Raw genomic sequence first — 17,589 nt, 5'->3', positions numbered from 1 at the left:
CATACTAGTCCATATGCTTCTTGAGAAATAGAAACTTGCTGGCCTCGAAAAGTTATTAAAGACATCGTTAAAAGACTACAGTGGCTCAATCTTAACTTTATCAAACGACGAGAACACTTTTGTGCGCAAAAAACAAACAAAATTAACGATTTTATTTCAACTATTCACTTCCTTCTCTATGAGCCTCTAGTCAGTTAGCGTAGTGTGATAGCGTAGAGCTACGTCACACGTAGGCTCACTATGGGCCGACACTGGTCACGTGTGTGATGCGTGTGACGTACAATAACAGAAGCTTACGCTATTAAACTAGTAACCTGACTCGAGGCTGAGAGACAAGCAAGTGAATAGTTGAAATAAAGTCGTTATTTTTGTTGTTGTTTTGCGCACAAAAAGTGTTCTCGTCGTTTGATAAAGTTACGATTGAGCCACTGTAGTCACTTGGACTATTTTAACGATGTCTTTAATAACTTTTCGAGGCCGGCAAGTTTCAATCCCTCAAGAAGCCTATGGACTAGTATGGAGGAGTGATCCAGCTCTCAGATTTCATCAAAAATATCTTAATTCATGTTCCGAAGATGAATGAAGGTCTTACGGGGTTGGAACAACATGAGGGTGAGTAAATACTGACAGAATTTTCATTTTTGGGTGAACTAACCCTTTAATTAGATGATTATCTGATCACTTTCATCGTCAAAGGGTTCTAGACTCGAGGACTACGATTAGAGATGAATACTGTTATACTGCTATGTAAATGAGTTGTACAAAGAATTTGTGATATTATCGTTTAATATCGTCTGGTCTCTAAGAGGTCTGAAGGTTCGTGTAGTTAATGTCTTGTGACTAATATAGATACTGTTTTACTAAATCTGTTTTACTACATTCTTAACTTGTCTCTAATGAATTACGCAATATGAGCACGAGCAAACAAGCTGCTGTTCTGAATATTAGCCAGGCTGCGCTTTGGCCATAGGTCATCATCACAGTCATGCAGATATCAGGCTTTTTTACTGAACCGTTCACACACTTTGTTTAGGAACACCGCAAATCAAATTTGGTCAAATCAAAACTGTTGTATTTGTTTAAATGTGATTTGTTATTTCAAATTTTGCATATACTGTTACTTCAATATTATTGTCACTTTACCCAGTGTTGCAAGCATTACTTACATGCATTGTCAAAATCATGCATGCATTTCAACATGATAACTTCCTCCTTTATATTATGGGGGATTGGATATGTACATGCATATGAGGTATTAGTAATCTTTTTCATACTTGCAACTTTAGAATTTACAGTGTATTCTATCGGTAGCATGATCAGATTAAAGTGTTGTTTGAAATACTCTGTTGTCTGGGAATTGCACATGGAAGAGACTGTGTTTTCATTTCTTGTTTATTTGAACAAGTTTAACATTACTATAGTAAAACATTTGTTCAATTAGAAAAGCACATAAAGGAGAACTCGGACAACCAAACGCCTTAAAGTAATATCAACAGTAAATGTGTTATACATTGACATCATCAGCTGTTTTTAATGACATATGATAGTAAAAATGCAATTTAATAACTTTATTATAGGACATCAAATGGGTAGATTTTTAATGAATTGGTCGGATTTTACATTTTTGTTGCACATTACTATCATATAAAATATACCACTATTTTACTGAGAAAAAAAAAAGCGATAGGAATATGGATTGATACATAAATCTGAACCAAGAAAAGAAATATTGATCCCAAACGTTAAACCGTCACAAAAAGTTAAACATACAAAAATTGTATGAAACCCTGTCATACTACAGTAACTGGTCTGGAACATTTTAAGAACTTTTTTTTTTAACAAATATTGTTAACATTTGTGCACTGTGCACTTCTCTAAATTTTAACTCTAAATTGTAAATTCACTTCACCAGTTTTCAGGCTTCTTCTGAAACACTGGGCTTCAGCTCTGAGTTTGTATCTATCCTGATTGAGGGGGATCTATGGCTCTTCACATCTGTTGGATTTAAAAGGTAAAGTGAATATTAATGTGCCATTTTGAAGTTTTTCCTAATATTTATTCATTGAATGGAAATGTGGGAAATGTAGCATTAGTCTGCTATCAATGGCTCAAGCCTCTGTAACTAGCTCTAAAATGATGTTTTGGGATTAGATGCGTAAGAAATTAGTCCTACCACACACAAAAGTGCCAAATGTCTTGAAATGCATCATCTGAACAATGTTTTAAGTTGTGGTTACCGTAGTATAAGCAGAATAATTGACTCCGGGTCGATGAATTATTGAAAAATCCTGTGCACCCGAGGTGTAACGGTGCATTACCAACTCGAGTGTGCATTCTCGTTATAATTTGTTGTATAACACATTTCTAGTAATGAATTATGATATCGCTTGGTTTATTGGGTTGGATTTTCTTGCCTCAACCGAACCGCTCCAGTTTGTTTTAATCGGATTGAGACCGCCTCGTTCGGGCGATTGCTTTGGTGCGGATCCGAGTGGAATTGCTCAATTCATATATGCCTAAACAAACCAAACTAAGGGAGAAAACGCACCAGGTTTTGAAACAAACGCTCCATAAGGACCAGGTATGAAAATGCCCTAAGAGTGACAGGATAGGGCGATACATGTGTATTATGTTTAGCTATTTTTTGGCTGTGTTACCCCATTGAAGTAGAGCCAGACCGATATATCAGCAGACCGATATTATCGGCCGATATTAGGCATTTTCCAAACTATCGGTATCGGCAGTTATAATGGCCGATAAATGAATATTTCAAAAATAACATAAAAACGGACGAAACACGCTTGAACCATGTCATGAGTGTTGGAGTTGTATAGTTTGTCCACCAGAGGGCACTCTACACCGTTCCTGTTGGCAACACTCGTTGAGTTGGTCACGATACATACATTGCTTGAATAATAATTAAAAGATCATCCCCATCAGTTCTCTTAACCCAAATAAGCATGACAAAATTTGTGACTATCATGTCCAGTTTCAAATAAATAAATAAAATATCGGCCTATATATCGGAATATCGTATTTTAAAAACCAAAAATATTTGTATCGGTATCGGCCTTTAAAATCCTTTATCGGTCGGGCTCTAATTTGAAGGCATGTAACTCATGAGTGTGCTGTAGGATGTAGTGGCACACACCTTGCCCTCAGCAGCTGTTCTCTTCTGTAACGCGTTTCCGTCTGTTGTCTGCTCATGTTGGTGCACTTGGAAGGAATTGAACACCTTCTAGAAAATGGTAGTAATGAGGGTAATAGTAAATGAAGACAAATTCCACTAACATCTACATATTTAGCTGATGTGTATGCAAATGTAATAACTAATAATGTGTTCATGTGCTGAAATGAAACATACAGCATTCTCTCCACATCCATGCTTCTTATTGACGGCTCGACCACGTCGCTTGAAATTTTTCAGCTTCTTCATGTTATAGTAATACTCTACACACTGAGCAATTGATTTTGTCTGCAACTTAAAAAACAAACATCAATTTAGTATTTAGAGACATTTATTATAGGTTTAGTTTACCCAAAAATGAAACTTCTATCATCATTTACTCACCCTCAAGTAGGGTTGGGTATCGAGAATCGAGTATCGATTGGAACCGAGACTAACTTTTCGTTTTTCCCGGAATCGTTCAAAAGTTAAAATTTCGATTCCTAGTTTCGATATTCACAGTCGCCGAGCGGAAGAAGAAACCGCTGAACAACACCAACGAAGGAGCGTCTACCAGAAGTGTCGGCATAACCACGCGAGTCGAACATGAGTAACTTACGTCGGCGATCCAAAGTGTGGCTTTACTTTTCTAAAAATAACGAAATCAACAAAAGGAGTATTTTTACAGAAGGAGTATTTCCTTCAGAAAGGCCATTGGCTAGCAAGGTTAGCTAAACTTTTTTGACCCTGCCTCTTAAAAGAATCGGAATCGAGAATCGTTAGAAACCGGAATCGAAACAAGGAATCGGAATCGTTCAAATTCAAACGATACCCAACCCTACCCTCAAGTTTTCCATACCTGTATGAATTTCTTTCTCCTGGTAAACACGGAAGATACTTTTAAGAAAGTTGGTAACCAAACAGTTTACGGACGCCAATGATGATTTTGTTTTTTGTTCAACAGAAGAAAGAAATTAATTCAGGTTTGAAACAACCTGAGGGCAAGTGATGACAGAATTTTCATTTTGGGGTGAACTATCCATTTAAGGCAATAGAGTGCTGCTGCGGGGATGATGTAAGTTAACATCACCCTGGTTCCCTCGACAAAAATAGGGTTTTTCCATTAGCTTTTGAAATACTGCAGAAAATAAGCCCTGTGACCAACAAAAGTTTGATTCTTGCACATTTTGTTCATCGACATAATCTTCACAAATGAGCTTAACTTTTATGAATGTTGAAGCCTAACAAGAGTGTCAATATAAACACAGGGTAGTACAAGTGGTTGAGTAGTAATAACTTTTCCTGTTTGGCATGATGATAAATCCCCCCCGACAACCATTATAATCCCATTCAGACACTCGTTAGCAACAGTCTTTTAAGACGATTAAAAAAAAAAAAAATCACAAGTGACTAATGTATTTTATGTCGAAGAATAAAATGTGAAAATGTCTTGCTTGTGTTAACCATAGCCATTTAAAGTGCCCCTATAGAGTGCCGAAGTTACGACGTCACTCTGTAGGCCAAAACGCGGAAGTGAGTTAGCATTTTAGCACTACGGTTCCCTCGCTCTAAAGCCTATGGGATTTTTAAATGGGTTTTTGCTAAATCGCCTGAAATAAGGTCTGTGGTGAATAAAACCTCTAAATATTTTCACGTTTTGATCTATGACAGAACACACAGTTATAACCTGCTTATGGTTTTTTAAACTTTATGGTGTCTGATTGTGTTTTTTAAAATCTTTATATAGGCTTCAAAATGTATACATTTTGGATTAACTTGTAAAGATTATCTTGATAGACAAAACGTGTAAGGGTCACAACTGCTTTGCTTTTCGACCGAGGGAACCCATGCGCCGCTAGCTTCCGAGTTGTCCTACAAAGTGTATAATATGTCCATGTAGTGTGTAATATACAGTAACTGTTTGAGAATGTAAAAGGTCCGCAAAGTGTTAAAGATCAAAGTGCGCGACAAATAAAGTTCCAGTCTCACTTCCTGTTACATATCTACGTAACTAACAAATTTGTACCAATGCCAGCCTATGGTCTTCATTGGCTGCCTGCAAACAAAGTCTCCTTTGACCCTCAAACACTAGTTGTAGGTCACTTGTGCTGGAATTGATACGTAAAAAAACAACAACATCATTACTGTTCATATTACTGTGTATCAAGCACTGAGGAAGCCTCTGGAGCTGAAATTCAGATATGGTAATGGTTGTTAAGTTTCCGACGAGTGCTGTAAGCGGTAGACCAATCACAACAGACTGGGCCATTCAACCAATCAGAGCAGAGTAGACTCACGGAAAGGTGAGGTTTTTTGACCTTATGGCACTTTTCCATTACCAGTACCCGCTCGACTCGCCTCGGCTCACTTTTCGCTCCGTTTTCCATTGCAGACAGTACCGCCACAAATAGTACATAGCGACGCCTTTCGTTCTTCGTTGCCTTATCAATCTCTCGCTGGATCCTCTCTTCGGCCACCAAACAAAGGAAAGTCTGCACCTCCTCCTTTGACCACAGCGTATTCTTCTGAGTTGCCATAATAATAGTAGTACATTTAGTAACTATCTCTGGCCAGACTATCTAAAAATGGCGGGGTTAAGGCCATTGCACACTGAGTCCGAAATTCGCATCCGAAATTTTCGCACGTTAAAAAAAAAATTCGACCTCACGTTATGTCAGTCACGTTTGCACACCGCCTCCGAAACTTTCGTCCGTCATAAAATTAATCAGATCGGGTTCGATTTTCTGCGTTTTTCGCATCCAGAGCTAGCATTTTGAGAGGTCTTTTGACAATTCAGGGCCGGGGGGAGCTCGTTCTCACATCATTGCACATATGCGCCGTGCTTTCAGTTTCGGTTTTCAATTCGATCAAGTGTTTATGTTCTCTTCTCTATATTGGATTATGAAATTAATAAACCTCCCCTTTCAATCAGATTGAAATTTAGGATCGAATAAGGTGTGATTGAGCAGCCTATTCGATAACTAATGTATTATTTGGCCACATTATATACACAATAACAGCCTAGCTGTTCTGTCTGCCCAGCGCTTCCAACGGGCCGCGTGCGGGTTTGTGTGTGTCCATACCTGGTCCATACCAGACACACAGCCTGTCTCCGTTCAGGATCGATTGGTTCACGGAAATTGGTGGTCTTGTTTTTAATATGTGGCTCCAGAATCGCTAGGAAAGCATCAAACTGTTCCACTGACATTCTGAGGTAAATTTTGAATCGCTCAGGATAAATTCGCAACTCCTTGATAAAGTGGAACTCTCCGTCCTCTCGGCGCAATTTCAGGATTGGATAGACGTAATATTTTCTGTTTCTTCTCTTTTCAATAAGAGAGAGGGCAAAAATCATCCTCACTGCTTGACGAATCCATTTGGTATTTTTGCGTTTTTTCCCCGCAAACGTTTAATAAATACACAACGGACTCGGTGTGCAAGGTTTCTATGCGTGACAAATTTTTAGGCTGACGAACACGAAAATACGCATACGAAAATTTCGTACTCAGTGTGCAATCGCCTTTATTCTGGATACTCCATCTGGCACGTGCAGTGATGACGCAGTGAATAGTGACGATTCTCTCTGATCAATCAGCAGGCGGCATTGTTTTCACGTCACATTTTAGTATTTTTTTAGTAAAAAAAGTAGCCAAAAGCAGGTACAGGTACAACTTTTACACAGTGGAAAACCAAACACAGCGGAGCCGAGGCGAGTCGAGATGGTACTGTGTAGTGGAAAAGCGCCATTAGATGCAGATAAACCTATTGTAGGAAACCTCCAAAACAAAATTAGGAACCTTTAAAATAGCACAATATGGGCACTGACTTTGAAATGATAGAACTGGGTGTTCAAAAATGCTAACTTGTCTCGGGATTTTATGATTCATTCCTACACCACTCAATAGAGATTTAAACAAACCTCAAGTATTATTATGCTACTCGTCCGTCATCATTTGTATTACGGATATGAATGATACATCAAATTTGAGGAAAGGTGTGCCATTACTTTTATAACCTTTTAAACTTGTGATTTCCTAACAGTGTGCAGTAAAACAGGATAAATTCCATAGACTGAGATTGAGCAAGGGACCTCGGCTATACGTAGAGACCAGAATATCACAGAGATATGGGGTGGGGTCTTGCACTAATTTAGGAATGACTTATTTTCTGAACTCTAAATTTCTTACCACATTATGAATCTGTTGAAAGTCCTTGTCATGGTCAACCAGAGCTTTCTTGAACACTTTCATCTCTTGAGCAGTCCACTTGTCTGACCCTGCCAATTAAAATGAGCGACATCAAGTTTATGAAGGACTTATGATTTCATGTATTTCATGGGAGTCCAGTTCAAACCCTACAGAGTTTAACTACAACACGCCTGCCTGGAAGTTTCTAGCAATCCTGATGACCTTGATTAGTTGTTTCAAGTCTGTTTAATTAGGCTTGGAGAAACTCTAGGCTTGGAAAACGCAGATATTTCCCTGCGGATTTGCCTCTCGTTTACACGAAAACCCCGTTTTTATCACAGAAAACCATTATTTCTAAAAACTCCGGCCAAAGTGGAGATTTCTGAAAACGCCGGTTATGTGTTGTCGTGTGAACTGGGAGAAAAGGCGTTTTAGGTTCTCTCTTGTTGATTCTGAGGATTCTGATTGGCTTGCATGGCTTTATCCTTCTCCCTACACTGCCGCCAGTAGGTTTGGCATAGATATGATGGTGCTCAACGGCGTATTAATGCGGGTGTGTGAACGATGTTATTTTTGAAAACGGAGAAGGGGAAAATATTCGTTTTGCTAAATAACTGGCTTTGTGTAGACGTGGCCTCTGCTAGAAGGTAGCCTTTCAGGAACTGGACTGGACACCCTTGAAGTATTAGTGTATTAAGAGCTTGTACCTGTGTAGTGGTAATCATTCAGAGGATGCCAGGAGGTCCGATAATCTCCTCTCATTAGCAGTAAATCCAGTGCTGCCTGAAAGTTGAATAACATGTTAAACATCTGTAAATAAAACTCTCAGTGTGATGAATAAGCTCACCATTACGTTTCCTTGGACATCATGAAGGCAGTGGAGAGCGAGTTCGATGTTGGTGCCTCCTCCAGCTAGCACACTGGAACAACACATGTCTATAAGCTCTGTGACTGAAGCACAAAAATGATGAAAAATTGTAATTTTGGAAAAAACATGGTAACATGTCTGACCTCATTTACAAAATTTTGCGCAGAACCCGTCCTACATCTTATCTTACAATAATTTCTCAAATGTGCGTACGTGTGATTCCGAGAACGAACGTATGCACAAAAAATGTGAGTACGCCTCTCTTCCAGAAGTGATATTTATAAATTGCACACGATCTTGAAATTGTGCTCAGCTGAATGCTTTCAGATCTCTGCTTTGTAAACACCTAATGTCATTAACATATAAAAGAGCACCAGTCAGCATCCAAATCGTTTACTTGAGAATTGCGAGCAACCAGAATAGCTTGTTTTCATGTGACGTCACGCCACTGCGTTGCCATAGCGCGATATGCAAATGGGGGGCAGGAAGTGATTTACTGTATTTAGAAAGCACTATAACAAACTCAAAATGCCTGTGTTTTGAGTCATTTATGGTTACTTGAATCGATCAAACCACAAGGAGTTTTTATCGTGTACCAAAAGTTGTTGTTCATAAGGGGGGAAATGCAAGAAATTGATCGAAAAACTGAAAAAACGGCTTGCAAACGTACGTCTGCGGTCGGGAGGAGCCAAATGGGATAATGCTCCTGTGTGTAACGTTAGTGATCACTTCGTCAAAGGTGAGTTAATACAATTTAAGTGACTGTGTAACGTGTAACGTTTCTGAACTTTGTAAACAAGTCAAAGTATGTCTGTAAGACGAGGTAGTTGCTGATTCTACCGCCTCGATGGCAGGAAAATATTTCAATTCAGTTGAAAAATCGCTCCTCTTCATAACTAAGGATCACGTCCAACATATGTTTGATTTTTGTTTATTTCTTTCTCTTGTAATAGCGTGTAATACGAACTTTCCTCCATCTCGTCCATTGCGCTCATTCACTCCCTGCCCTCCATTTGAATTCCGCACGTCATCATAATCACGTGACTGAAACCCAGCTATTGCATACATTTCCAAATCACGCTTTGCCATGATGAAAATGTCAAAAAGACAGTCAAAAAGAGTTTTTATAAATATGAGCATTAGCATGGATTTTAATCTATGCACACTTTAAAGCTGCAGTCTGCAGTTTTTCCTCTTTGTCGCCATCTCTGTTCGAAATCTGCAATTGCAGTCATTTTGCGGAATTATCTTTACGCGAGTTGTACTTCAACAACCTTGACACGGCACAGCGCGGATGAACACAATGTTTGAGGAGAGTGTGAGGCTGTCATCTGAACAAGTAAGAAACATCCACTTTTGTTCTGGTTCTGACATTGCAGTAAATCACGCTGAATAAATCTGGCAATCGCTTATAAGTTATCATATGCAAAACCGTGCAAAACTCAAGTCAACCTTTTAGGCCCCATTATCCACAACAATATTGAAAGACTTTTTTTCGATTGATTTAATGGAGAAGGATTTAAATAAATATATTGTACTCAAAATGTGTACCCCATGACAACTAAAAAATGTATATATTCATTAAAAAAGTGCCTATGGAGACTATTAATTTGCAGTTCTTTTCAGGACTAGAAATCACATATAACATTAGGCTTTCTCATTTGGCTTTTTAAGACAGTTGTTGAGGAGGTAAAAAAGGAGGAGGCTCTGTTTTGGATTATTTCAGTTCTTGTTTTGGACAGACCCAAATAAAGGTGTGTTTACCCCTTTCCTGTGTCTCTGTGTTAGTAGAGAGATCTTTCCAAGGAGTCCAGACGAGCTGAGCAGGGTGTTCTTCATAAAGTATGTAGAACGTGTCACGTACTGGGGGGATCTCTGCTTGAAAACGCGAACCCACGTTAATCCTCCTAAAGGGGACGGGACAAACTCTTAAGATCATTCAGTCAGGTGTACCCAAACTGTTTGCTGGTATTTATAAAAAATATATATATATATTTTGCAATAATAAATTAAAGCTTTGTTGCCACACAAAAACGTTTTAGGGACCTGAGGTAATATAATAAATAATTAATAAATAAAAACATTAATTGAATAATTGAATATGAATGAATTTATAGTGGACCTATTATACCCTTTTACAAAGTCTTTATTTCGTTTTTGCGGTCTACTAAAATAGGTTTTCTTTCTCGAATTAAAAAAAGAAAAATGTATATGGATTTATTTGACATATTTGAGATTGTTGCAGGACCTTTCTTCACAGTCTTTCAGTAATGCTCGGGGCTGCGTTTCCCAAAGCCAACTATGGACGCAAGTTCCGCCTTTACCAACACAATTCAATGGAACTTGCAACAATATTTGTCTAACAATTCTTTTGGGAAATGCACCCCTGTTCAGCTCCTATCTCTATGAAGCCCCTCCTTCCAAAAAGTGCATTGATTGGTCGGCTGGATCAGTGTGTGGTGATTGGTCAACCATGTCACACCCCATGTTAGATCCGGGGTGTTAAAAACAGCGTCTCTTGGTTAGTAGTGTGCAACAACGCTTCATATTGCATATGCCTTGGAAGGGAATTATTTAAATGAGGAATAATGTAACATACATTCCCTGAAGAAAACTAAAGACTACACTCAAGGCGTTTCAAGGAGTTCAGAAACAGTGCGCACACTGATATAGAGAATAACTCTCTTTGGAGTGACTTTGTGCTTTGTAACTTTGCAGTTAGTTTTCATGCTCAAACAGCAACATTAAGACGGTTGAAAATGTAAAAAAAAAGCATTATAGGTCTTCTTTAATGCAGATTTAGAGTGACTCACGGCTTTATGTTGACGACTGTGTTGTCAGTTGGGAAGGGGATGCCATCTGTAGGGTTTCAAAGTTACAATTATTTAGGATTTACAATTATTAAAAGGATCTAATAAATCAAACTAAAGCTGAAATCACGGTTTTAGGGCTCACCGAGGGTGCTGGGTGGCTTTGGGCATGGCTGACACTGCGGCAGGGTTTTAGAGTAGAGGCCTGTCCCAGGACGGAGAGGGCTCAGCATGGGCTGAGGGGTGTAGGGATGAAACCCAGGGCTCAGCAGGTGGTCTGAAAGATAGGCTGGTGAGCGCAGCTGGCTGGGGTAACCAAGGCATCTATGCAAACCCTGGGTTTCCTGATCCTGGACCCACTGTGGTGAAGAAGAGTGAGGCAGAGGTGGACTGGGGATGATCAGGTGCTTTAAAGGGTCAGGAAAACGAGACCTCTTAGACGCACTTTTACGAGTTTGTGGTCTCTCAGCCTATGGAAGATATGTAGTGGTTAGTGCATGATCGGCTTTTAAACTATCCCTGAGCGATGATTAAAAAAAAGCCAACTTAGGATATTCACTGTTAACTGTTATTATGTTATCGACTACGACATTACTTGATGTGTGGAAACTTGGGGGTCTAAAACGTTTGTGACAGAGACTGGGACAGACACAGGCATGATCAGTGGAGACAGGTTTGTCCTTTTGGACTTTTGCGTTTTTCCTGATTTCCCCCTCTGTCCTTCATCCTGTGACAGAAAAATTAACAAGATAAAATACGTTAATGCAAATATTGTGCTGATTTTCATGTTTTAAGTTCACAATAATACTTGATTTTACTGAATATTAATACAATAACACTCGAATTAATGTCAGCACCGGCGTTGAGGCAGACGGCTGTGAATTGTGTTTCTCCTTTGTTCCAACACAGGAAAGAGCTTCTTGAGAACAAGAGGGCTGCGATCGAGCTCTGCGTACAGATGAAGTTCTTTTATATGTTCTGCAGGAAACAAACCAGAGTAAAACTCAAAGTGATTTTATAGTTTCAGATTATAAAAGTCTTTGTTAGGTCTGCTAGAAAATGATGAAAAAAAAATGCAGTGTCAGCAGCTATTTAACAGAATAGTTCACAGAAAATTACTTTCACAAAACACAAACATAAATGTTCATGCTGCTTTTTTCCGTAGTACTATGAACGCATATAGAGAGACTAGCAGCTGTTCAGCACCAAAACTGACAAAGAAGCATTATATAAATAGTGTGAAAGTTTTTTTAATTTTTTTTTTACAGAAATTAATACTTCTATTCAGCATGGCTGCATTAAATTTATCAAGTGACTGTAAACACAGTTTTTAAATATAATAATCTGGTAATAATCAAAAATGTTTCTTGAACAGCAAATCAACGGCATACTAGAATGATTTCAGAAGGATCATGTGACACTGAAGACTGGAGAAGTGATGCTGAAAAGTCAGCATTGCATCACAGGAAAAAAAAAGTTACTTTAAATTGTAAGAATATTTGAAATATTACTGTTTTTAAAGCATTTTGATCAAATAAATGCAGAATTAGCATACAAGATTTTTCAAAAACATTTTTTAAACCTTACTGACTCCAACCTTTTGAACAGTAGTGCATATAATAATATATAATCATTCAGATATAGATTATGCATCATAATATTGATCTGTTCTTTGGTGGTTAATTTGGAGACATTATAGGGATAATGAAATAATAAATGTGTGTGTTTTTTTTTAAATATCCTTACTCCGTAATCATAACTGGCTAGAAAGGAATGAAATGAATTGGTGAAAAGATGTCAGCTGTGAGCAAAGGACTACTGTTTAACTTGGTATTCCATATGTGTTTGACAGAAGTAATGTCATACAGACTTGGAACATGACGGTGAGGTGATGGTAAATGATGATGAAAATTATCCTTTTCAGAAAATGGGTCTCTAATAACTTAATACAGCTTTTTAAAGTTGGGTGAAATAACCATAACATCTCAAAAATGTTGCTTTCACTCCCATTTTCTAACCTGCAACCAGAGCTTGGTTCCTCTCCTGTTGATTTCCTAATGGACTCCTGCATAATGAAATGCAAAATATTGATTATTTCTTCAAAAAAGTATCTCATATAGGAAAAAGTGGTAGGATGTGTACCTTTTGTAAAAATGGGTTGCCTAGACAAGTGCTGAAGGATGCAAGCGCCACCTGACTAGGTGAAACGAGGTACAAAGAGCGTGAACGTTTATGACAACTGGGCTGAGGAACAGGCAGTGGAGGAGCTGGGACATCAGACGAGACGTCCTTAGACTTCTTCTTCCTGCTGTTGGGTAATGGTGCATGAGGAGGAGGAGAAGGAAGTGCAGGATCAGGCAGGTTACAATCAAAATCGCTTTTCGGTTCAGGGCACAATAAGGCAGGTTGAGTAAAACTAGAAAGGGAGTGGCGTCGCTTTAACTTGTTCAGAGGTTTGGGGTCTTTCATAGTGTGTTTCAGCAGGATTGGACAATGCTTCTTGGGGCCGACTGAAGTTGGTGGCCTTGAGGTCGCTGCCGCTCTGTTAGGCTGAAATGAAAGCACCTCTTTCCATTGTTCAGGGTAAGACTCAGGGAAATCAAGATTGGTTTCCAAACCACGAACATGAAATGGATTCTGTGAAAGCACAGGATTTTCTTCAACAGCGTCGAGACCTAAAGTGCACTGGGTGGAGTTCAGCATCTTGGCGCTTTCTTCAACCTTATACAGTTTACTAGCGGTCGCTAAAGTCCAGCTTTCCTGGTGTGTTGAGTGTTTCACCTGAGTGTGATGGGTGTCTTGTGCATAGCCCAACCCAAGCTTGTGTTTTCCAGAATAACAGGGCTCTTTTAGCACAGGAGCTAAAACAGGCTTTGGTTGAGCCCTGAAGAGGCCGCACGCCGCATTATTAACCGTAGGTTCCCACGGTGAGGCCGGCAGGTCATAGTTGTAAGCGTAGTTGGTGGAGGAAGGAGACGTGAAGTGGACTCCGTGTCGAGACGCACAGTGATGTTTTAAGGAGTTTTTGTCACTGTAGGTTTTTTGGCAGCCAGACTGGGTGCAGTGATATGTCTTCCTCTTGTGGTGGGTCATCCTGTGGGAAGTGCTATGGAGAAATAAGGAGACAATGACACTGAAAACAGGATTTGTGAACACTGCAATTTCGATTCGTTTACCTTTGACTAACTGTACACCCTCTCATTTTGTAAGTGATGAAATTGGATCAGTTATTTCAGACAGTGTAAGCAATATCCAGTAAAATTTACAAAAATGGTTATGAGCAAGTTATTTATATCTTTTGCTCTAGTGTGTCAGTAAGAAATATCAGTTTACATTTCCAAATATTCATTTTGCAATTGTGATAATCCAGAGAATGCAGTCTGACAACAGCCAGCATGATAATTTTTTTGTGTTTCTTCATGTAACAAAAAATACATGTGAAAATACTAACGTGTCAAAGACTTTTGCACAATACTGCACATGGGGATGGCCCACTGGCCCGGGGCTAGCATGAGAGTGTTATGGATCAGTGTTGTGACGAAACTGAAGCATTGTACATCTATTTTACAACATCATGTGATATTTGCTATGAAGTTAAAGGGATACTCCACTTTTTTTTGGAAATAGGCTCATTTTACAACTCCGCCAGAGTTAAACAGTTGAGTTTTACTATTTTCGAATCCATTCAGCCGATTTTCTGATATTTAGAAGAGTAACCAGACAGTTTCTGGTCTCATTGACTTCCATAGCAGGAAAAAAATATACTATGGAAGTCAATGAGACCAGTAACTGTCTGTATACTGATATTCTTCTAAATATCGGAAAATCGGCTGAAAATCGGATTCGAAAATGGTAAAACTCACCTGTTTAACTCTGGGGGAGTGGTAAAATGAGCCTATTTCTTAAAAAAGTGGAGTATCCCTTTAATAGTGAATGAGTAAAGGTGTGAGTATATCTATTATTATAACTTGCAGTTATGAAGATTTGGTTTTCTGTGGTGTACTACATATTGATGAACTAAATTCTGATAGTTCATCGCCAAAATAATGTTAAACTTATGGTGGGGAAGCTACTAACCAATCAGTTTTGCATTGCATGCCATCATTTTTTAGTATAATGAATTTATGGAGATATAATTACAGCTGTATTATTTCCAGCTTGTTACAAATGTCCTTTTTTTAAAAAAACAAACAAACAAACATGATTTTGTCACAAATTTTTTTTTATATAAAATATTAATCACAAAAAATACTAATCATTTTCGATTTTTTTAAATAAAAAATAAAAATGTATTCATTTGTTGCTGGGTCAGTAAAACTGAGTCCTTATTGACCCTGTACACAATTCCGGGCTTGTCAGAAGTGAAACTCGTCACAGTAGGGTAAACTTATGTAGCAGTGAATTGGAGATAGCTAAGGTCTATCATAACATACCGTTGAGGTAGTAAATGACGTGCATGATATAGGCATTATTGTATTTTATACATTAATACATGCTCACTCGAAGCCACTCAATCCTTTAAAGGTAAATGTCACATGGAGTTGAACTGTACTAGTGTATGATTTATATTTCAATAACTTTTTTTGATTTAATATTATTTTAATCATGTTTATTTAGTTAGTTAATTTAAACCTTTTTTTTTTGATGGCTTTATTTGAATAAATGGCCATTACTGAATCATTGCGATGCCAGCACATGTGATACTTACAGCTGATGATAGTTTTTAAATGCTCTCTGACAGACGCTGCAGATATGTGGCCCTTCAAATCTGTGGATCAAGAGGTGTGTTTTAAGTGCAGAGCTGGTTTTAAACTCTTTCCTGCACACATGGCACTTATTCACAGAGCCACTGGATCTCAGCTCAGTATCTGTGTTAGGACGGACAGAGGTTAAAGGGCATGATGTGAAGGTGTTTCTGCTTTCTGTATAAAACGAGAAAGGCATAAATTCTGTTTTGGACATCCAGAAAGTCACAAAAACAGGAACAGCATAGCTGAAACGTGCTATTTCTCTTACTTGAATCGGGCCTGGAGTCTAGCCACAGTTCTGGATCTATGATTGGCCGGTCGGATGATGGCGAGAGCATGGAGACACTCAGATCTGAGAGGTTTCCCATCTCCATCACCAACTCAGTAGGATCCCTGTTGTACAGAGGATACATTAAATTCAGTAATTTGGAAACATTTCTTATATAACAAGCGGAAAATCACGTTTTATGAGCGCAATGCTGCGGCCTAACGTTAAGCTAAACAAATATTTGCAATCACTTCAGGAATGTGAATGTGTTAAAATGACATTAATTGTAGATTAAACAACTATTCATTTCTCGATGTTAATTATCTATCGGTCTAAAGTCATATAACACACAACAAAAATTAATCCGAAGTTAACTGAACATCGTAACGTAAAGCAAAATTAGCAAGTGCAAAATCTAACACTAAATGCAAAACACTGAACTTAATCCGATGTAAATGCACGCTATAAATGAGTGTTTACATGTTTATCAAGTTATCTATGATTGTGTCCCGTCGAAAGTTTGCTGATAATTTGGAAAAATAATTTGCAGAAACGTCACAGAGCGCAGCCAGCAAGGTGAGGCGATTTAGCGGTTACTTTTTGACTCGAAGAACCGAATCAATAGTTCAATTAATTTCTGACTCAGCTTGAGGTACACGAATCGTGTATCATAGCCCCAATTTGTGGTTATTATTAGTGTGAATTAATGTGTTTAGTCCTGTCCGTTATTATCTTATCTTATTATTATTCGCAGACTCTAGGACACGGGTGTTTTTAAGGGTGTTTTGTTTCATATTCATTTATTCTGTTCAAACCTAATTTCCACCCGATTGATTTATAGGCCTATATTTATAGGTCTGTTAACGTCCTAAACATGACAACGAGTAGGCAACATAACAGTATGATCAAAAGTCCGAAAATTTAGTTCATATAGAGTCGATCCTCCCAATACGCACACTACGCAAGTTGCGCAAGCCCCCGCAAATTACTCAAGGCCTCCTCCTCGTGTCAAAGTGCGTCAATCAGGACATCGATGCGATAATTAACTATCCTTCTGGTCATGAAAAGAGAAACTGAGAGAAAAACACCATGTGAGTGAATTGCGGGAACAGCGATTAGGCAGACTGGTGTTCTCCTCTCCACGTTTGATGTCAGCAAAGAACGGTAAACTTAAGTTGATGTGCATCTGTCTGTCTAACCAGCCCGATTTCTGTCCATTTACGCCAAAAATAGTCTTTGCATCCATATGATATGGCCTACGCATTTTTCCCGTGCATACGATAGCCTACGCACTTTTAAAAAATACGCCTATTTCTGATATCAGGAATGACATTTTCATTAGTCCTAACTAAAAGAGGGAGGATTGTAGTGGGAGAAGTGGGGTGTCAGGTGTGACATGTTTCATGGGTCAGGTAGGAGGGCCCCTTAAGAGATTTTTGCTTAGGGCCCCAGAGGTCAGGATCGGCTCTGTTGCTGCCATAAATTGATTGACAGACTGGCATTTCAATAAACTACCTGGCTGCCATTCTACAAGTCTACCAC

The 17,589-nt window shown here is 38.6% G+C and overlaps 1 protein-coding gene across 1 annotated transcript; it reads right to left on the bottom strand.

Moving 5' to 3' along the window:
• Window positions 1-1,915: 1,915 nt before the first annotated feature.
• znf541 (zinc finger protein 541) lies at window positions 1,916-16,165 on the bottom strand. The gene is made up of 15 exons (XM_089129764.1): window positions 16,048-16,165; window positions 15,740-15,953; window positions 13,174-14,137; window positions 13,050-13,096; window positions 11,889-12,009; window positions 11,627-11,758; window positions 11,177-11,501; window positions 11,035-11,080; window positions 9,986-10,128; window positions 8,201-8,304; window positions 8,061-8,136; window positions 7,354-7,442; window positions 3,365-3,481; window positions 3,145-3,238; window positions 1,916-2,001 (listed from the first exon to the last, which is right to left on the bottom strand). The coding sequence occupies exons 1-15, from the start codon at window positions 16,151-16,153 to the stop codon at window positions 1,916-1,918; spliced, it is 2,664 nt and encodes an 887-aa protein (XP_088985890.1). The 5' UTR covers window positions 16,154-16,165.
• Window positions 16,166-17,589: the final 1,424 nt, after the last annotated feature.

Source organism: Pimephales promelas, chromosome 4 (genome assembly GCF_988280905.1).
Source record: "Pimephales promelas chromosome 4, fPimPro1.hap1.1, whole genome shotgun sequence".
Taxonomy (NCBI): domain Eukaryota; kingdom Metazoa; phylum Chordata; class Actinopteri; order Cypriniformes; family Leuciscidae; genus Pimephales; species Pimephales promelas.
The sequence above is the reverse complement of the archived record's forward strand: the minus strand, read 5'-3'. Positions and strand labels throughout refer to the sequence as shown.